Source organism: Mytilus trossulus, chromosome 9 (genome assembly GCF_036588685.1).
Source record: "Mytilus trossulus isolate FHL-02 chromosome 9, PNRI_Mtr1.1.1.hap1, whole genome shotgun sequence".
Lineage (NCBI taxonomy): Eukaryota > Metazoa > Mollusca > Bivalvia > Mytilida > Mytilidae > Mytilus > Mytilus trossulus.
This window is the reverse complement of record NC_086381.1, coordinates 65,115,165-65,138,818: the sequence shown is the minus strand read 5'-3', so window position 1 is coordinate 65,138,818 and position 23,654 is coordinate 65,115,165. Positions and strand designations below refer to the sequence as shown.

The window sequence follows — 23,654 nt, the reverse complement described above, 5'->3', positions numbered from 1 at the left end:
AAAGTCCAAACACATCAAACGAATGGGTTACAACTGTCATATTCCTGACTTGGTACAGGCATTTTCTAATGTAGAAAATGGTGGATTGAACCTGGTTTTATAGCTAGCTAAACCTCTCACTTATATGACAGTCGCATCAAATTCCATTAAATTGTCAACGATGCATGAACAAAACAAACATACTCAAAGAGTAAAAATGTCAAAAATAGGGGTACAACAGTCAATATTGTGTTATCATCTTAATATCTCTACATAAACAACAAATGTAACAAAGAAGCACAAAAAGACATACATTAATTTAACATTCTCATTTTGCTTTTCTTATACGGCTGAATTTATCTATGTAAAGTCTACCCATAATGATAGAAGGTTTCATTACTGGTTTAAAAATGCGCGTTTGAAATTCGCACAGGTAGACATAAAAATAATTTTGTCGTATGACGGCATACATAAATGAAGACTTACGTAAAGTTGATATAACAAAAACAGACTCAACAGTAAAAGTAATAATAATAAATAAAATAATGGTGTGGTTCGACATTCTAACCCTTACAAAGTTGGACTTTTTAAACAGTTTATTTTCATATGGATTAGTACTTCCGAGTTTAGTCACTTTATTCTTTCCACGGAATCGTTTGTTGAATTTTCTTTCTTGTTGGTATTTTCAGTAAACCTGACAATGTGTAAGTACAATATATGCTATCTGATTAAAAACAAACTCGTAATATGCCAACCTTAAATATGGTGGTAGACAACAATACAGGGAGATAACTCTGTACAAAATGAACATTTAAAACATGTTAAATTGTAAAGGAATGATTCGTTCATAGCTGTCTTAATCTCTACAACTACGATGGAGTTTGGCTAAATTTCTATACTAAATGGAAACAAGAGAAACATGTTCTTGAAACAACATTCCTAAGAAGATAAGACATCTAGAAGTCAAATTTTGTTTGCAACAAATTAATGATAAGTGACTATGTTTTTGACATGCTCTTAATGTCACGGAACAAGAAAAATCGTGAGAATAAATTGAACAGAGAATAACAAAGCTAGGCTTGAATCTTTGATGAGCAATTTTGATAAAAAAGATGAATTACAAAATCAAAGCGAAATGGAAAGTAATATATAAAAATATACGATAATATACCTAAGCTCAGAAGGCATACAAGACAAAAAGCTAACGATATTTACTACAAAAATTAACTAGTTTAGCTTAAAAATTTGCATTCAAATATTTTCTAGCTTATTTTCTTTCGTAACGCATATCAATTCATTCATTATTAACGCATCACATTTATTTAAGTCAATTGAACATCATAATTATGCATATTTTCTCTGCAGGGGCCATCAAACGTTCGTATTTCCTGGTTGCTGCTTTTATACTCCAAGCTAGTTGTGACAACAACAAAGTCTGTGAGATGAAGGAATGGACAGAATGTCAGTTCGCTAGTTCATGTATTTGCAAAAATATTCATGATTCAGAAGAACTTGTAGCGGATTGTTCCAACAAGAATCTACTTCGTATACCTAGATTACAAAACAATCTTCAAGATTTATCGCTGCAAAATAATGCAATCAGTACAATACAAGATGGGATTTTCGAAGGAAATTATTTATTGAAGTTTTTGGATCTGTCTTTCAATAGACTAAGTAAAATACGCAAAAAAACATTTAAAGGACTCAAAAATTTACTTTCGTTAGATCTCAGTGCCAACAATTTGAAATATGAAAAAATGTCGTTTGAAAGTTCTGCCTTTCATGTTTTGGAGAACTTGCAGATTTTGAATATGAAAAACAATTTCCACACTTTTATTCTTGCCAGATTTATGGAGACTTCGGACATTAGAATTACTGTCAATAGATTATGTATCGGACAAAATTGCAGTTCTTTCTGACAATTTTATACATTTGAAACACTTAAGAAGCTTAGATCTATCCGGTTCTACTGGTAATTGCACAATGCACATACTTACAGAGGCAACCTTCTTGTCTCTTTCTCAATTAACCCATATCAATCTGTCTAAATGCAAAATACAATATATCTACAAAGGAACTTTTGAAAGTTTGAAAAATATTTCGGAGCTTGATGTCTCTTTTTATACTTGTTTGAGGTTCGCGGGGCTTGAAAATATAACCACAGATTTACAATATACCGCAATCAAAATTCTTAAAGTAAACTACATTCATAGTACTTACGAAATGAGCACACTACTGAAGACTTCCCACATTCGGAATTTAAGAAACACATCTCTTGCTAGATTTGAAGCCGCTGGAAACCGTATTCAAAGAGTAGAATATGGGGCCGCGAAGTACTTTCCGAAATCATTTGAAAGTGTGAATGTAAGGGACAACGCTTTTTCCTTCGGCAAATATCTTTTTGATTTAGTTAGACTACCAATAACATCTTTAGATATTTCAGAAATTTCCTTTTCACATAATGTTCTCACAAGCTACATAGAGACATGTGATTCTCAATCAGATACTTTTACAATGAATTCCGAAAATAACTGGTTGTCCAATTTACGTTCACGCTTTGATTTCCATTAAAAAAAATTTGATCATTTTGTTGCCCGACTGCCAGTACCAAGAAAACTAAGAAAAATATCACTTACGTCAAGCAAATTGAAATTTGAAATACCAAAATTCGGATTTATTACGAATGAATTAACAAATCTTAATTTTAGTGACAATATCTTGCACACATGGACAGGCCCTATAACAAATGTAAATAACATGACAGTATTAGACTTATCGTCGAATTTTTGTTCTAATGTTTCAAAGATATTTTTCAGCGAAGATTTTATCAACTTAAGATATTTATTACTACAAAATAATCTGTTGGGACTCATTCTACCAATGGATGTCTATGGAGAAATATTGCAGAATCTTCAGAACGTAGTTCACATTAATCTCTCAAAAAATAAAATATCAAATATACCATATCTGTTATTTAAAAAGCAAGCACATCTAGAAAGATTAGACCTCATTGAAAATATTATTGATGATATAAATTTAAAATTTCTCATATGAAAAAGCTCATGTTTTTGAATTTAAGAAAAAATAGAATATCTATGCTGAGTAAATATGCCATCAACGGATTGGACTCAATAGCCAATATGAACACAAATCTAACCGTTGATCTTAGTGGAAATAATCTTGTATGCAATTGTGATTCTCTGTCTTTCGTCAAATGGATAATTCACACACCTACTTATCTTCATAATCGTGAAGAATACGAGTGTAAGACATCACAAAACTCGATCAGTCTTCTTCGAAACCCAAGCGAAATTTACGAAACAATACAAAAGGAATGTATGTCATATGAAGGTTTAATAATTGGAGTAACGACAGTTATTTTAACGTTTATTTTTATACTTTGTGGTGGTATTGTTTACAGATATAGATGGAAAGTACGCTATTTTTACTACATGGTCAAAGTGAAATGGCATGACCCCGAACATAAATCCGTCAACAAAGATGAAAAACTATATATGTATGATGCGTTCGTGTCATATGCCAACGAAGATCATACATTTGTCCACAAAACACTTCTTCACAAATTAGAGAAAAATGGTGGGGTTCAATTGTGCTTGCATAGGCGTAATTTCCTTCCTGGTAATGACATCGCCACGAACATAACATCCGCAATTCATAATAGCCGCAAAACAATTGTCATAATGTCTTCAAACTATTTAGCTTCGTACTGGTGTATGTTCGAATATAATATGGCTAAAATGGAGAGTATATATGAACGTAATTGTGAGAACATTCTTTTCCTAGTATTTTACGAGCAAATTTCTGCTTGTGATCTTCCACTTCAAATATCGGAACTGGTTCATTGTCAATCATATATTGAGTATCCAAATGATGAGTACGGTGACGTTGTCTTTTGGGAACAGCTTATAAGGGCAATCAAATCTTACTAGTGAATATGTCCTCTATTTAACGCCATGTATCGTTAATTATGTACAAGGACTTCCGGTCTTCTTTGAGTTTTTATTTGTGTTTAATTAGATGTTTTGTTTAGAGACAATATCTAAATATGATAAAAATAAATTAATGATTTCCTTTTCATGTCAGTTAACCATTTGTGTTACAATTTTGCCATACTAACCACATACATGTATATAAAACTAAAAACATACCGTGCTTGAAAGAGTTTTAATTTGAATAAAAGATTAGCAAATATTTAGTTTTTTTCCCCATCATTTATGTTAGTAAAATAAGATGATCTTCATTTGTTCAAAACTATTAGGCAGATATTCGAACGTGATTTATATCACGTTGGTACCCTGTTATGATACAAACTAGTTAAATCTTAATCTACTAACTTTTGTCAATAAATAAGATAAGGACCTTTATTGGTATTGTTAAATTGATCGTTCTCAGTAGTTGAAGATCATGTGTAAATGCACACTAATGCCAGATCGGAATGTTGATATACCATCGAGGTTCAAAGAACAAATAAATAATGATTTGAATAGCAATCGATCATTTAGTATGAAATACATGTATATCCATTTTCTAGAATGTCTGTTTAGTGTGATATCTTTAGTTGACAAAACATCACAGAGAAACGCATAAAGGAATAATATATTAGTCCATTTAAAACATATAAACCGCAGAATAAGAAGCCAAGAGAATTTTCAAACTCATAAGTGAAATTTTTTTTACAGTGCCATGGCAAAAAATTGAAAAAATCAACATCATTTTTGACAACGATATTCATGGATTTGTTGGGTTTAAGTTAACATTAAATAATCAACGAAATATAATTTTATAGACTTGTATCACGTATCCACGAAATAATTAACAATAATTCCATAACCCACATCATTTTGTATCCACCAAAGAAATGCATCTAGAGTAGACCGCATTGCAACAGAAGAAACTGAAGAATGAGCGGTATACTGTCTTCATTTCTTCATTTGTATTATCCACGCACCCCGCGCGTGTGACACACATACTGATTCAAAAGATTTGTTAACGAAGAACGACTGAAAACGATACTTTATATATTATGGTGACCGATACGATGTGTCTGTGTCTGTACTAAGCTCCAACATGTTTTAGTGGTAGTTGAAATTTATGTTTTAGAATCGAGGTTGGTTGTACATTGGCAAACTATCTGATATATCTTTTAATGGTAAGCACATATTTGGCCTATTGATTTCTTATCACGGTGATTTTTAATAATCAACAGTTGGTTTAATATTGTGCTTTCTGGTACCTTTTGCTTAACAGCGGTGTTCCCTTTAGTCAACACACGATCATTCGTCAAATTTTAAACACCAAACCACTGATGACTGTCTAATGTGGCGAAGGTACGTTCCAAACTGATACACAAATATCGACTTCCAAAGGGTGACTGATGAATTAAAGTATGGTCACCATTGGTCTTCAACCAAACAGCCGTAAAACCTTCGCCCAAGTGTGGCTTTAGTTTGGCCGTGTGGGATGTACAAATGTGCATCCACTTACTATCAGAATGGGTACGTTAAATCCGATGCCTCTTGTTAAGAGAGTGCCAAGTTCGTTTAATAACCCTTTCAACAACTATTTGTGGTATTGTAGGTGACCAGTTGCAAGGCTACATTTATATCTCTATCCAATATCTCTAATGTCTCGTGGCATTCTAAATTTCTCCAAAACTAATCCTGGACGTCTCTATTACAGAACCTACCTATCATATCTATTTTCAATTTGTTCTCGTCCTGAATATGTATGAACTATTTGCCACAGGACGTTTAGCAACCAACAATCAATCACAAATATTGGACGAATGTTGGTAGACCGGTTTATTTTGTTATCTTCTTCAAACATTATACCAACGTTTCAATGAAATTATCAAACCCTTTCCAGAAATGTAACCCTCAATAAATTGGAATTGTTTTTATTTTTCTCTTTTACTTTCGTGAATCTTTTTGTAGTATTTTTATTTACACACTGAATCTAAGCACATATTTCACGATGTGTAAATTGTTTGCAAATACCCAACTATAACCAATCGGTGATAAATGCAAATTCTGTATATTTTTTATTTTATTTTTCCGTGACTTATAATTTTAATTTAACTATACAACTCCGCCCCGTTTATGTGTTTTATTACAGCAGAAATATTTGTGTATGCTACAAAAGGAATAATGACTTGACGGAGTAACGATATAAAACAAAACAAAAAAACAATAAAGAAATAAAGAAAAAAGGCAATGTGCAAAGAAATAAAGAACGAAGAAAAATTGGGTTATAAAATACATAAGACATGAATTCGTGCATGTTATGATTAAGATTTCTGTTCTGTTGATATCATAAATATGTATAAAAATCCATTGATGTGGAAACAACAATTATTACAAAATGACTTTACACTTCGTCCTTGAACAGGTAATATATATTAGATTTAAATACCGATCTAACGCAAAACTTAAAACCGTTTTAAAACAGATCTTATTTTGGTGATTTAGAAGAAAATAGTTGCAATGCAAATGGATTACTTGTAATTGAATATGAACGACGTCTTTATCTCGAATGTAAAATAAGACACTTTACAACCAATTTAACCAATAGTAATACCAGGTGAGATATACAAGTATATGCTTAAATGTGTAACACGGGCCGGTATTCAATACCTAGGTTTGATTTTTACTGATCCAAATCAGACAGAATTTTGTGTTTTTAATCTCAAAACTCTGTTTAGGCTATTTTTTGCTGATTTTAGATAGCATTTTTAGTAGTTACAGATCTATAATTTAAGGTCAATATGGGGTTATTATGGAAACAGAATGACTTTGATGCACGTTTAAGAAAACAACTACAAATTGTGACTACATAACACGTTTAAAAACATAATATTATTGTGATTGATGAAAAAGTCAAAAATCAAAGGAAAACGGACTTAAAACCCTGCAAATTATTGTAAAGTATACACAAATTACAGATCGTCATGTCAAATTCAAAATAGGAGAAGTCAACAAAATCTAACAAAATCGACGGTCCACTTTACTAACGGACGGCACGGATGAAAAACAATCGTCTTTTACCTTTAGCAAGGTATTGGTATTTTTTTTTTGGAAATTGTGGGTTGAACCTGGGTTGAAAAATAAATGAACGCCGTTACACATTTATCAATCAATTCCTCTCCCCAGATAAACACAAATTATATATAGAATACGGACTTTATTCGTGGTTAATCGCCTGCAGATCTTTCAGTTATATTCAACAATACATTCATATCTTGAAATGTATAGTAATTCAACTAACCACAACTAATCTACACTGATGTATTGTTTTAAGATTATAAGAGAGAAGACGTTATTAAAGTCAAAATATATTTTATTGGCGAAGTAAGATCATGGCTTCTGTCGGTTACCAACCCACAAACAAAGGGTCTTTGGGCAACCGTAAATAAAATGCAAATAAAATAGATAAATAAAATTCAAAATTCAAATAAAAACTAAAATGAAATGAACGTTTTGAAATAATAGGGTGCTGAATTGAACCTGGCAACAGATGTCCAAAATCAACATGAGAAATTTCGTTTGAGGTGAAAATAAAGATAACATGGATTAATGTTCTAAATAAAATAATAATTCAGTGATAAATCAAGTTCATCGGTACTGGTGCAGCCTATAAAGTCCGCCCTAGTGATGAACTCTTCTAAAAGACTGTCATAACATTATTTATCGGTTCACTATGACTGTTAATCCGTTATCACTCGTCAGATGGACGGCATAATGTGGTTAATTGTGTTCATAGACTGGCGAAGTGTTGTAAATCCAGAAGCCGTGACAGGAGTTCTATGTTGAGGTTAAAAACAAGCAGAAATCTGTAAAATAAGACATAAAACAGCAGTATCGAAAAAATATAAGAGGAGGGATGGGTGGGTTTACATTAATTATGCGTACAATAAACTCAACAATCTGACCTTAGATATATATAGTTACTTCCTAGCAGACCATGCATTCAAAATATTGTGAGGAGTGCTTTAGCTGGTAAAATTGATATGCCGTGTAATCGAATTAAGACATGCGCGTTACATTGACCTGTGCATGAACTGTAGCAAGTCTTGTCTTCCTCTGATAACGTGATTTAACGGTCAAGCCCTTTAAATCGAATTATAAGAGAGAAGACGTTATTAAAGTCAAAATATATTTTATTGGCGAAGTAAGATCATGGCTTCTGTCGGTTACCAACCCACAAACAAAGGGTCTTTGGGCAACCGTAAATAAAATGCAAATAAAATAGATAAATAAAATTCAAAATTCAAATAAAAACTAAAGTGAAATGAAAATTTTGAAATAATAGGGTGCTGAATTGAACCCTGGCAACAGATGTCCAAAATCAACATGAGAAATTTCGTTTGAGGTGAAAATAAAGATAACATGGATTAATGTTCTAAATAAAATGATAATTCAGTGATAAATCAAGTTCATCGGTACTGGTGCAGCCTATAAAGTCCGCCACTAAACAAGTTCAAAAACACTCATTTCACAAAGAATGTTTTGGAACTTGTTACCGCCAACCAGTACCATATATTGAGAGTCGATTTAATAGATAACTCTGATTGTTATATTGTGTAATAACAAGAATCTGACCGCAGTAACTACTAGCTAACAGATTCCCGAAGCCAATAACCTAGTTCGCCGTTTGATAGACAATAAATAGATGAAAATAGATAATAAATAGCATAAATTAAAATTGTAACTTGTAACTTGTATAAAATTAGATAGCTTTCAAATCTGACAAATAACATATTCCTTCTCACTGTAGTTTGGTTCAATCACTTATTTGGAATATTGTGCTTGTATTGCAATCGTGGTAACATTTGAACAAAGCAAATTTGACTACGGTTACAAATCTTGGAGAAAATTAATATCGCTTATAAGTTAGGACCTATTGTACAGAACGGTTGTCCGATGTCATGTTCATTTTAGTGGATTACTAAATATTGCAGGGCCCTTCAAAAATGAGCATACGATTAGTTTATCTCTTTACTTAAAGTGTCCCATAACACTTTGACCTTGCTAAAAAATTGTGATACGAAAATGTATGAGAACACAACCATAAGTAACTACAAACTTCCGAGCAACAACGAAGTTCTGGTGATTGAAAACCCAACTTTCCAAGCACGCTTTTGGAAACATGAAATATCTTAAATTGACAATCAATCAATAATCAGCTCTAGATTGGTAATTTACAATATAGAAACATAAATAAAATTGATATGATAACAGATAAAAATATTTGACTTGCCAACTGTTATATGAATGTTTGTAATCAGATATATGGTTGATACTTTTTATATTACCATTGGCTGAATTCTACTTTTACTATCAGAAAATATATAACTAGAAGATCTGACATGAACTGTTTTTAAACTTAATAGCGTGGTCGTAAACAGCTATATACCACCGTACAGCATTCACCAATTAAACATAGTCCATACAGTATAATAGCAACAAAGGGTCCCGGCAAACAAGAAAACAAAGCCATATTTAAGTATAAATCATTTTAAACGTACAACAAGTATAAAAGACTGCGACACACGACAAGTTTGTGAGAATTAATCCCTACCGTAACCGGGGACATCGGTTTACAACACAAAATAAAACAAAGTTGAGGTAGGTTTGACTCATTAGCTAGACACAAAACACAATACACAACTAACAAATAGACTAAAGACATCAAGTACCCACCTAAGAGTACTCGCAGTTACTGAAAGCATGTTCAAAGTCAATTCAAACTAGTTAATAAATCGTGTTGCCCAGACAAAAACTTTTAAAACTGAGGTGCAGTTAAGAACCCCAAAATTTGACTCTAAAAATAGCCGATGGAAAATTAGCCGTCTTAGGGGCGCTCGTCAATACGGCATTAAAACTGGTATCGTGTAATATTTTGTTTTGTTTGTTTAATTTTGTTTTTGTTTTTTGTTTTGTTTTTGTTTTGTTTTGTTTTGTTTTGTTTTTGTTTTGTTTTGTTTTGTTTTTGTTTTATTGCATATCATGAGTATGGCGTTCGACAACGATTATTATGCCAAATCAGTTATGACTGCTTACAAAAACTAGTATTCTCTAATAAACGTATATACATAAAATTCCATGTATAACTGTTCACAGTATTTAACCCAATTACGTTGTTTCTCTTTCAGATAACAAAATCGTACTAATTAGCAATTTTATAGTCTGAGATATATACGCAACTTTAATATCTAAACTACAAAGCAATAAAATCAATTCATCACCTAACTTATTTGAACTTTTCTTGACCTCTGTAATGATATACATCAGATTAAAGAAAACCATTAACCCAGACAAAAACTCGCTAAAGTTGTAAATTTATATCAACAATTTTCAGACGATAATTTTATCAGAGATCTACGCATCTGGTAATAAAGTTTGTAAACGTAACTTGAAGAAGTGTATACTATTTCTGCTCTATTCGTTATTAGTGTTAATTAAAAGATTATAATTGCCAGTGAGACAACTATCCACTTGAAAGTACAAATGAAGTAAATGTAAGCAAATATAGTCAACCTTACGGCTTTCAACAATGAGAAAAACCCATACCGTATAGTCTGCTATTAGAGGTCCCGACATGGAAAATATAAAACATTTCAATCGAGAAAACTAACGGCCTAATTTATAACAAATCAGTTTACGAAAAACAAATATGACAGACACAAAACAACGAAGCCTTTTTCCAAGTAAAGTAGTAAAAATATCTTGCCTTGCTGATCAATTTTCAAAAATTTGAGGCTAATGGAAACTTTAAAGTTAAAAATGCGCAAGTGGATCCCGGATTAATAGCTACTAGTTCCACTCATATGAAAAATCCAATAAAGCTAGTTTAAACAAACCCAGAAAAAACAATAAAGATTCGTGACTTGAACGGCAAACACATGACAATACTATTTTCAGCTTATGTAAATATTTGAAAATCAACATTTGATTATCTTGTCCATTACATGTAGCATTTTATTTTTTCTGGGCACGATTAAAACGTGCGCAAAAAAGCTTTGTGATTAATGACGGTTTACCCTTTGCAAGACCTTAGTTTTGATCACATTATTTATACATAATACAGACAGGGCATGAATGATTTGTTGTGATCATGGTACATGAATAATATCCATAGATCTAAAACAACTGGTTCCCAATTACAAGACTGTGAAATTGCTTTCCTTAACCGAAACAGCTCGTTTCTAACTTATGACCTGAACCCTGCTAGCTCCAAGTCTTCTTTGCTCTCTTGCCTAATTCAAATTGGTTGTCAAATAAATATCTGATATAAAATGCATCAGTTAACTTACGATATCATTGATATTTTGTTGATGAATTTTTATATAGCTGCGAGATACCATTTATTTTTTTATATATATATATATATATTTCGCACAAGTAGTGCAGATTTAGTTTCTGAAATTAGTGAAATAATTCTCTCTTTTATAAAGATGCGTTGAAAATAAATCAAATTTAGGTATACTTGTGGTCAGAGTGATACAATGAGAAAAATGTAAAAATTCCTTCGTGATATATACACATACTAAAAATATGCACTGAATATAAAATTACTTGCGGGACTATACCTTCTCAGTGTAATTATAAAATATATCAATATTGAAATGTTTTCTAATCGGGGTGAGATATATAGATAAGAAACCAATTAACTAAATCAATCTTATTCTTATTCGTGGTATGGTCTTTCATAGTAAAAAGCAATCCGGATCAATATAGTATCCGCCATTTAGAATTGTTTTCTTATTATGCTCGAAATGTTACTACTCAAATCAATGCTAAAGCTAACAATGTCATGTACTGAATTAGATACATTAAAATTAAAGAATAAAAGAAGTACCTTTTTATTGATGTATTTAGATAAGGCATACTTATAATCCTGGTACTTTTGATAACTATATACTGCCACTTCTCTGACTGACATACATAAAAATGGTCCTGCTGATGAATGAAATAATCCTAGATAACACATTTTCAGTTTCTGTTTCCGATGCGTAGCTATTTTGACCTCACAGGTGGCTAAAGCCGGTTTTTTTACCCCAATTATAACACCTCTTTTATCGCCTTTACTTCTCAGGCATCATAAACTCTTACAATAAATGTCAATATGAACAAATATAAAAATAATATACGACTATACAAATCCTTGATTGTATACACTAAATAAATATCAAAATGTGTGCAATGAAATTTGGATAACCGAAAAAACAATCGGTTATAAAGACATTACTTCAAAATATGAATGAATATTATTTGAAATAAATATTAAATATAAATATCAGAGACATATTGTATTATATGTCGCTGTATATGTGCAACGCAATTTGGCTGACTGAAAAAAAATCGGTTATAAAGACATTACTGTAGCTGCCGTGTCAAATTTTATCAACTAGTTTCTTTAAACGGATGCTGACCTTTGAAATATAATTTACGATTTACTGCTGTCTTAAACACGCTAAAGAACAATAAATGGTACCATAAATTAATTTATTGCATTTGATGGTGTTAATGTCTCACAAGACAACCCCATTATTAAATAATAGTTAAACATACCTGATAATGGATTATTACCATTTTAATCTGCATTACGAGATGTAAATTGAATAAAAATACCTGGAACCTAGTTTTCATATTTAATACCTCGATAAAAAGGTACAAAAATATCAATATAACTGGAATTAAAAATTATGCGAATCAAAAATGTATTATACAATCATAAAAATAAATTAAAATAAATTCGCTCGTATTATAAAAACTTTAGACAAAGATTTGTATACTATAAATAAACCTTTGCATTAGTAAATTGTCCAATAATTTATAAATTACCAAATTGAATGTGACCGATTTGAAATTAATTAAGCAATAATCAGTTGAAATTGAAAAATTATTAAGATAAGTATTTACATTAATTATGCGTACAATAAACTCAACAATCTGACCTTAGATATATATAGTTACTTCCTAGCAGACCATGCATTCAAAATATTGTGAGGAGTGCTTTAGCTGGTAAAATTGATATGCCGTGTAATCGAATTAAGACATGCGCGTTACATTGACCTGTGCATGAACTGTAGCAAGTCTTGTCTTCCTCTGATAACGTGATTTAACAGTCAAGCCCTTTAAATCGAATTATTTCTGTTTAAATTTTGAATGATGATTGGCAATATGAGAACAATTGAAAAAAAAACCAAGGAACGTAGGTAAAATCATCTTTACATCACTGACTGGCCTTAAAAACATAAAAAGAACAATACCATACGATACACTTGAAAAAGTTCCATCATGATAATAATTGTGAAAACAACGAGTAAACCAACGAATTTGCAGTAAATTCAAAAACAATAACAACAGGAAACATATGTATCCGACAAAAAACCATACCAAATTGCAGGCTCTTGACATTGGAAACGCATTTATAGAATGACTTGTTAAACCAATGAAACAAAGAGCTTTTGGATCATTTTGTTGTCGGACTAATTGACCCATTCTGTACGCATTTTCAGCTGTATCAAAATCAATAAACATAACAATCAAGTAAACAATATACAAAATGAAAGGGTCCTGGTAATATTATGTCCTTAAAACTTCATTTCTAATTTGAATTTTTTCTAGTGCCTTTATATTTTTTAAAGCGTGGGATAGGGGTATTTAAGGGCCGTTTATAACTCTAGAAAAAACAAGTTTTCGAGAAATACTTTGATGATTTAACAAGCCGTTCTCCAAATGGCCAGACAGACGAGTAAGGTTTCAAATTGTTGTATTTCTAAATCTGTTCACGTTCATACGCCCTTTACGTAACAAGACATTTTTTTGCAAGTAAAGCACACAGTAATATGACTAGTTACAGTCAAGCTCCAAAACGTTACATTTTTCTCTTTTGATACTTTCTTCCTTCCTATCTTTTGTAAAAGCAGAAGCATTCAGGTTTTGGTCATTTAACCCGAATAAAAAGGCTACTAGTAATACAGCGATCCATATTGCCATACAAAGCAGTCGAAATGTATCAATTTGCCAACAAAATAGACACTTAGATCCGATCCTGATGATGTTACTGCATCATGAAATTTTAGATAATGGCACTATTCCTATTTTTCAATAGCAATTGTTTTGTTTAGAATAGAGAAACGATAATTCATTACTTATTACCTCTATGTAAATCAGATGCAGTCATCTCAAGTCGTCGTAAATAACGCCACTTAATATGAGAAGCCTTCAACTTATTTTTATTTTTAGATTATAAATAACGTTTTATATACGCATTATTTAACAGTGTTCGTGAACTTTAAACTGTGGAAAATTCATGACCAATCATTTCATATACATATTAAGTTACAACATCTTGTTCCGGGTTTGGTAACTTTATACTAACTATAGCATTGTGCGTCTTTATTTGATTTTTTCTTTGGATGCTAAAAAGATGTGTAAGTATATATTTTTACCAAATCATATCATATTGAGAAAGAATGAATTAGTTTTATACAATCAGATAGAAGTGAGTACTTTCATACACTCAGATACAAATAAGTAATTACATACACTCAGATAGAAGTGAGTTATCTCATACAACTCAGATACAGTTGAGTACTTGCATACCCTCAGATAAAGGTAAGTACTTTCATACACTCAGATACAAATGAGTACTTACATACACTCAGATAGAAGTGAGTTATCTCATACAACTCAGATACAGTTGAGTACTTGCATACCCTCAGATAAAGGTAAGTACTTTCATACACTCAGATACAAGTTAGTAATTTCATACACTCAGATACAGGATAGTATTTCTATACACCAAGATACAGGTGAGTACGTTCATACACCCGGATACAGGTGAGTACTTTAATACACTCAGATGCAGTTGAATACTTTAATACACTCATCTAGAGTTGAATACTTTCATACATTCATATACAGCTAGGTGAGTACTCTTATACACCTTGATACAAGTGAGTACTTTTATACACTCAGATACAGGTGAGTACGTTCATACACCCGGATACAGGTGAGAACATTCATACACTCAGATACAAGTGGGCACGTTTATATTTTTCTATTTTGGCTAGAGGTATATGTGGAGGGTTTAGATCTCAAAAACATGTTTAAAACTGCAACATTTTTGCGCCCTTCCCAAGTCTGAAGACTCTAGCCTTTGTTAGTCTTGTATGATTTTTGATTTTACTATTTCGGAGTTTATTATGTCGTTTTATATCACTGAACTAGTATATATTTTTGTTTGAGGGAACTGAAGCATGTCCTGGGTGCGGGATTTTCTCATTGTACTAAAGATTCATTGGTGGTCCCCGCTGATTTATTTTTAGTCGGGTTGTCTCTTTGATACATTCCTCATTTCCGTTCAAAATGAGTTTGACACCTCGTCAACAATATGCACAAATCAAATAGGTAATACTTATAAAGCTCAATGATAATAACGAAGCTATAGGTCATCATTGGTCAGCCATTTAATTTGTGGTATTTGGCTTTAACGAGATTATGAACCCATTTAGAACAGATTTTTCTAATCTTTGGCATATAGTTTCTTGGTCGTTTAAGACTGATGGATATTTCAGCTCTTCACTTTGTATCCTATTTCGCTACAATTGATTCGAGTGCAGCTGATGAATCTGATTCAGACGAAACGCACGTCCCGAGTAACCAATATACCATTTTCATATTACCGACCTTTGACGGCCGGATTCTATATTTTTTCGACAGATTGACTACTCTGTGGTAGGACATCTTGATACTCGGTCAACAACGAGCGACACAAAGAGGTAAAATCAAATATATAATCTTCGCAGATTCTGTGGAATGTTTACTGTTTTCCGATGATTATATCATGCATCTACAGCATTAAACCCTCAAACTTGTAGCGATTAAACTCTCGACATTACTAATTTATGTGGCTCTTGCTTTTTCCGCCACAGAAAAATGTATTCTGTCGAAAAAAGGCAAAATTTTGGAGTCAAAAGTAGGTAAGTTGAAATTGGTCTATATTAGCCTGGTATATATCTATGATGAGGTATTTTTAAAATCATAACTGAAATAAAATACAATTTACAACAAATTGGGAAATCATCTCATAAGCAAAAACTTCCTACCTTACTATATTGGAGCATACACCTCAAACTCATATATTCAACAGTTATGACCTTTTTTCTATTGATTACCATTGACATTTTTACAAAATGTTATCTTTTTACGACTGAAAAAGGAATCATTCTTCAGTCACCGAGTTCAACAATTTTGCGAACTGTGATTTGCATTAATTTTATGAATAATTTAGTTTATATTGCTTACTTTTAGGAAATTAGTATTCGTATTTCCCTACGTAACATGCTTAAGCAATTGCATGTTTTTTGTTAACAGTGCATCTTTCTTAGTACATTTGTAAGTTTGAAATTGACTGCATATAAACTGCATATTATCTCTGCAGGGAACATCAACCATCCTTACATGTTAGTTACCGCTTTTGTTTTACTAAGCAGTTGCAAACATGCAATCCTCCATGATATTAAAGAATGGAAAGCATGTCAATTCGACAGTTGCTGTCTATGCAAAGACGTTCCTGGTTCACGAAATCTTATCGCAGATTGTTCAGGCAAAGATCTACTTCGTATACCTGTGTTTCCAAGCAATATTCAAGAGTTATCTCTCCGAAATAATAATATCAGTATAATACAAGATGGGATTTTCGTAGGAAACTCTTTAATGACGACTTTGGATTTGTCTTTTAATAAGATAAGTCAAATACGAAAAAACTCGTTCAAAGGACTCTCAAATTTACTCTCTTTAAATCTTAGCAACAATGATTTGAAATTTGAAAACTGGTCGTTTGAATATTCAGCCTTTCATTTCCTGGAGAACTTAAAACACTTGAATTTGAAAAGAAATATCCGTACATCATTCGTGCCAGATTTATGGAAATTACGATCACTAGAATCGCTGTCAATAGATTATATTGCAGACAAAATTGCAATTCTCGATGAGAAATTTAGCTATCTTAAAAACCTTAAAAGAGTAGATCTATCTGGCTTAACTGGTAATTGCAAATTGACTATACTAACAGAGAAAACCTTCTTGTTCTTGCATCAAATAACTCATTTGAACTTATCCAAATGCAAAATACAATATCTTTTCAAAGGAACGTTTAAGTTATTGAGAAATATATTGGAAATTGACGTTTCTTTAAACACATGTTTACGATTCGAAGCGCTTGAAAATATTACCACCGATTTGCAACATTCGGCTATTGAAATCTTGAAAGTTAACTATATTCATGGTCTTTTGGAAAAGACTACAGTCCTGAAAACTTCTCACATTTGGAGTTTACAGAATACGTCAATTGTTAGACTGGAAGCCGCCGGGAACCGTATCCAGACAATAGAATCCGGAGCAATTAAATATTTACCCGAAACATTTAAAAGTGTAGATATAAGGAAGAACATGCTTTCTGCAGGTAAATATCTGATTGATCTAACAAATATGCCAATTGCATCACTGGAAATGTCTGACAATACTTCTCCTTATGATATATTCTCATCCTATGTAGAAAAATGTCCTATTAAGGAAGAAGATATTACCGTCAATTCTGAAACCAATTGGTTATATACAGTACTCCCAATTTTGGAACTGTTTAAAAATAGATCTGGTAAGTTTGTTTTTCCAATGCCAAGGAATCTGATAAAGGTTTCGCTGAGGTCTAGCAACGTAAAATTTGAACTACCAAACTTGAGTTTTACTGAAAATAAAATAGAAAATATAGATTTGAGTGATAATATCTTGCATACATGGACCGGTCCAATAACGAATGTAAAAAAGCTGACACATTTGGACCTTTCGGTAAACTTTTGTTCTAATGTTTCAAAAACATTCTTTAGTTCAGATTTCATCAATTTAAGATGTTTACTGCTACAAAATAATCTTCTAGGACTTGTTTTACCAACGGATGTCAACGGAGAAATATTTCAGAACCTCCATAACGTCGTGTACATCAATCTTTCTAAAAATAAAATAACGAATATACCAAAAATGTTATTTCGAAGGCAACACAATTTAGAAAGATTGGACCTCAGTGGAAACATGATTAAGGATATTAACTTTGAACTCTCTCATATGAAAAAACTCACGTCTTTGAATTTACGGAATAATATAATATCTGCATTAAGTCAATATGCCATGATCGAGTTGGACTCGATTGCCAAAACTAATAAAAATCTTACTATTGACCTTGCAGAAAATAATCTTGTATGTAATTGTGATTCTCAGTCTTTCGTCAAATGGATGATTCATACACCAACCCTTCTTCATCATCGGGAAGAATACGAATGTAAAACATCACAAAACAACATCATTCTTTTGCAAAACCCTAGAGAAGTTTTTAAAACAATACAAAAGGAATGTATGTCATATGAAGGCTTAATAATTGGATTAACGACAGGAATTTTGATGTTTATTTTTATACTTTGTTGTGGTATGGTGTACAGATATAGATGGAAACTACGCTATCTTTACTACATGGTCAAAGTCAAATGGCATGACCCCGAAACTCGTTTAGACGACAAAGATGAACGACAATACATGTATGATGCGTTCGTGTCATATGCAAATGAGGATGACACATTTGTCCACCATAAACTTCTCAATAATCTGGAAAAAAATGGTGGAATTCAGTTGTGCTTGCATAGGCGTAATTTCCTACCTGGTAATGACATCGCCACCAATATTACATCCGCAATTCATAACAGCCGGAAAACTATTGTCATAATGTCTGCAAATTATTTAGCTTCGTACTGGTGTATGTTCGAATATAATATGGCTAAAATGGAGAGTATCTATGAACGCGATTGTGAGAACATCCTTTTCCTGGTATTTTACGAGCAAATGTCTGCTTGCGATCTTCCACTTAAAATACTAGAACTAGTTCATTGTCAATCATATATTGAGTATCCAAATGATGAGTACGGCGATGTCGTTTTTTGGGAACAGCTTCAAAAGGCAATCAAATCTTATTAGTAGATATATATCCTCTATTTGGCGCCACATATCTTGAATTATATGCAAGGACCTCCGGCATCCATTTAGCTTATTAGGTGTGTTGCATAACTTGTTTTGTTTAAATAATATGTAAATAAGAATATAGCTTCTTCTGAAATAGATTAACTATAATTGCTTAATCAAAAATGTATTACAAATTCCCTTTTTCAGTAAGTCAACCGTTAAAAATTCACTGTGCTTACAAAATGTATCATGTATATGTAAATACTATATAAAACGTAATTTACCCATTGCTTTTAAACAATCGAGTACAGTTGAAAGTTGAATAAGAGAGTAACCAAATTTGATTTTTTTCTCCGTCATATATGTTATTTCGATTTGATGATACATGTATTCACTGTTTCAAAACTATGAATATTCTGAAAGTTCTCACTCTATACATTTCTTTGTTTTCAAAGTTCAAAAGACAAGTCATATTTCAATAATGTTTGAAAAGATAAAATATTTTATTTATTGGCTATATGCAAAATTAGTAGGTAATACAAATAAGGTTGAAAATTATTCGATGTTGTGATTTTTGATGATACACTATTATATATCTTGTTAGTTAATTTTAGAAATATGTGTTATTAGCCCTGCATCACAGGAATCCCCCTTTGATCCATTGAAGTTCGTTGTCTACAAATTAAGTTCCAACTGAGTGTACTACTGACACATTTTAATATTTTTAGCTTATTGTGTTCCTTAACTAAATAGTTTTGACTTATAAAATCAATTTTGATTTAGATTTTTTTTTATTTCAAATACGTACATCATAAAGATAAGGAGTAAGTATTTAAGTTAAAACAATTTCAGTTGGCTGGCATTTTATTATACTTAGAAGATGACTTGTTCCAAAATTCGTTGGATTGCAACTTTACTCAAAAGTAAAAATATTTAAACATGAAATGATGCAAATTTTGGCTGCTAACAAAACAATCTTCTTAAAAAATCCATCTTTTAAATATGTTAAAGAGGAAGATGGATAAGGGGTTTGTAGGTTGTTGATTTTTAACAGCACATTTTGTTATATGGACAATACTTAGACAAGTCTTTCATAAAAAAATCGACATTGAAAAATAAAAGAAAAGGCATATCATGCTTTTACAAATAATTCATAGATTTGTTTTACAGTAGTCAGCACTTCGGGAAGTTTTAGATAAAACTGATCGTTGTGAAATTCCTCCCAATGAAAGTGGTTTTGGTTGATTTATGTTATAATTCATTGATATTCGGGTAAGCATTGACAAAATACTTTTAATTTATAGGCATAACAAATATAATTCTATAAATTATGCATGAGAGCATATATGGAGTTTACAGAAAAGGAATAGTAGAGCAGTTTAAACTGTTGAAAAAAATAAATGAACGATACCAGTACCCTCAACATTCACTCAATCTAGAGCTTCATGCATGTTTTTACCTCGAATACTATTATTTATATATCACCAGAATCAATCATTAGGATAATGGAAATCGGATATGAAGCAGATGAAATTTATAAACAACATATCGAAATGGAAAACTATTCACATTATTTCGGTTATCTTCCGCATTGAACGGGTGATGCATTATTGAAATTGAAAACGTGTCCAATCTCGCAGATCTAAAACACAATACAAGTCAGCAAGGTGTTAACAGATTTCGTGTAATTTCATACAAATTATATTTAAATAACTGATCATGTTTCCTTTTACATTTAGTAAAACTATTTAAAATGCACTCACTTAGATATTTATCGTCAAACTGTCTATGAAACAACTGTTTATTCAGAATTTAAGATAATGAAGTGAATGATTGGTTAGATGAATGAAATAATATTGTGCTTTTGACCAGGGTGAGATAAATCTTTGCAAACATTCAGATAGTGCACAGTAAAATAAAAAAATATATGTATGTAAAGTGTAAAGTCCATTTCCTTGAACAAAAACAAAATATTATGCTTTAGATGCTGATAATGAATTGTGAAAACTTTATATACAGGTATAGGATTAAGATAAGATGGTAATACATCTTTAAAAAAACTTTCAATTGTATTTCGATTAATTATGAATTCCATTATATATTGCTCGTTTATGTCAGAATTAATTTATTTTAATAAACCTTGATGAATCATTAAAACACACAACAATGTGTAGCTGGTGTCTATTAAAACTCCTAACAATGTTTAGGTCTATTAAAAACATGAAAAATACTCGAGGACTTGTTGACATCATTTGACTGTCCCTTTGGTATCTTTCGTCCCTCTTTTATAACTTACAGTATTGGATTAAACAAATATTTTCCAACTTCCCGATGTTTGTACTGACTTATTTTGATAGACTGTGATCTACATGTTTTCTGCAGGGTACAAAGTCTATTTTCCCGGAAGCCAGTACTTTGGAACTCGCATTTGAGAACGGATATTTTGTGATTATAGAGGTTATACATATAAGGAATATGAGCTCCTCATGCACAGCTATAATTATCTGTCTTGATTTAAAAATACGTAAGGGACTACGTAATTCTTGCATTTTCAGTATCTAGAGGACTATGATTCATCTCATTGTTCGTACACTAAAATAAAAACTACGTAACGACATTGGTTTAATTTCTATTTTATTATCACGTTTTAAACCAATCAACACGTTTTGGTGTACACTTTTGGAAATATTTACCAGAATTCTAAAATGGCGACTTGGCTTTATTAGCTCCTAAACGGTTGATTATCAAATAGTTTCTCCTCAAGCAGCACCCAACAGACATTAAATGCGTGTTGGGTGCGGTACCATTGATGTAAATAAAGGCAACAGTAGTATACCGCTGTTCAAAACTCATAAATACATGGACAAAAAACAAAATCGGGGTAACATATGTAATATATACTTATCACAATTTGCTTAATTGTTTTGTAAATAAGACTGTCAACCCTACATCGAAAATAGCTGATGTTATATAGTAACTAAAGAAATAGAAACATTTATTGACATCTTTTCTTTTTATTTATTATTGTGTAGTACGTCTGCTTGCGATCTTCTACTTCAAATACTGAAACTTGTTCTTTATAATTATATAGTGAGTATCTAAATGATGAGGTCGGTGACGTTGTCTTTTATGAACAGCTTATAAGGGCAATCAAATTTTACTAGTGAATGTGTGCTCTATTTAACGTCATGTATCTTTAATTATGTACACGGACTTCCGGTATGCATTTGGGTTTTCATTTGTGTTTAATTGGATGTTTTGTTTAGAGACAATATGTAAATATTATTACTGCGTCTGATAAAAATAATCTATTGCTTTAGAAAATATAAATACTTGATTTACTTTTCATGTCAGTAAACCATCTGTGCTTCACTTTCGTCATACTAACCACATACATGTATATAAAGCTAGATACATACCGTGATATACAGAGTTAAAATTTGAATAAAAGATTAACAATTATTTTAGTTTTTTTCCATTATTTATGTTGGTATATTAAGATGATCTTCATTCGTTCAAAACTATTAGGCAGATATTCGAACGAGACTTCTAACCCGTTGGTAGCATGTTATGATACAAACTAGTTAAATCTTCACCTACTATTTTGTTACAATAAATTAGTCAAGTACCTTTATTGGTATTGCTATATTTATCTTTCTCAGTAGCTGAAGATTATGTGTAAATGCAAACTAATGCCAGTTCGGAATATGGTCATGCCATCGAGGTTCAAAGATCAAATAAAAAATGAAATTGAATAGCAATCGATCATTTTGTATCAAATATATATATATTGTCGATTGTCAGTTTAGTGCAATACTTTAAGCTGACGAAAAATCACAGAGAAACACATAAATGAATAATATACTAGTCCGTTTAAAACATATAAACCACAGAATTAAAGCCAAGAGAATTTTAAAACTTATAAGTGGAAGAAATTTACAGTGCCCTGGCAAAAAATGAAAAAAAAACATTATTTTTGTTAACAATATTCATAAACTTCTTGGGTTAAGTTTACTTTGAATAAAATAATCAACGACATATAATTTAATAGACATGTATCACATATCCACGAAATAACAATCATCCCATGATCCGCCTCAATTTGCATCCACAAATATTGAATCCAGAGTAAAAAAACATGTTACAGAAGAGACTGAAAACTGTGCACTATGAATTTTTCTTTACTTCATTTGTATCACCCGCGCACTCCGCACGTGGGACACACATACTGATTCAAATGATGTATTTACGATAAACGACTTAATCGATACTTTAGATATAATGGTGACCGATACGATGTGTCTGTACTTCGCACCAACATGTGTTCCTGGTAGTTGAAATTTATGTTCTAGAATCGAAGTTGGTTGTGGATTTACACACTATCTGATATATCTAATAATGGTAAGCACAAAATTTGCCTTTTGAATTTTGATCAAGCTGATTTCTAATAATCAACAGTTGGTTTCATTTTGTGCTTCCTGGTACCGTTTGATTAAAAATGGTGTTCTCTGCAGTTAACACAAAATGCTTCGTCAATTTTTTTTTTACACCAAACCACTGCTGACTATCTTATGTGGCGACAAATTCTATACAGATGTGACATTTCTGAAATTCAAAACTTCAATGGCATGTAGGTATGTT

At 31.6% G+C, this 23,654-nt stretch overlaps 2 protein-coding genes across 3 annotated transcripts; both read left to right on the top strand.

The window, feature by feature from the left end:
* The first annotated feature begins 552 nt into the window (after positions 1-552).
* Positions 553-4,191, top strand: LOC134684139 (leucine-rich repeat and transmembrane domain-containing protein 2-like). The gene is made up of 2 exons (XM_063543421.1): positions 553-683; positions 1,345-4,191. Exons 1-2 carry the CDS (start codon positions 680-682, stop codon positions 1,896-1,898), a joined length of 558 nt encoding a protein of 185 aa, XP_063399491.1. The 5' UTR covers positions 553-679; the 3' UTR covers positions 1,899-4,191.
* Positions 4,192-6,473: 2,282 nt separating this feature from the next.
* Positions 6,474-19,795, top strand: LOC134683248 (toll-like receptor 4). Of its 2 annotated transcripts, none has more exons than XM_063542423.1 (2): positions 6,474-6,579; positions 16,450-19,795. In XM_063542423.1, the coding sequence occupies exon 2, from the start codon at positions 16,470-16,472 to the stop codon at positions 19,026-19,028; it is 2,559 nt and encodes an 852-aa protein (XP_063398493.1). In that variant the 5' UTR covers positions 6,474-6,579; positions 16,450-16,469; the 3' UTR covers positions 19,029-19,795. The 2 variants fall into 2 exon arrangements, with proteins under 2 accessions (XP_063398493.1, XP_063398492.1); XM_063542422.1 differs by lacking the exon at positions 6,474-6,579 and adding an exon at positions 14,339-14,437.
* Positions 19,796-23,654: the final 3,859 nt, after the last annotated feature.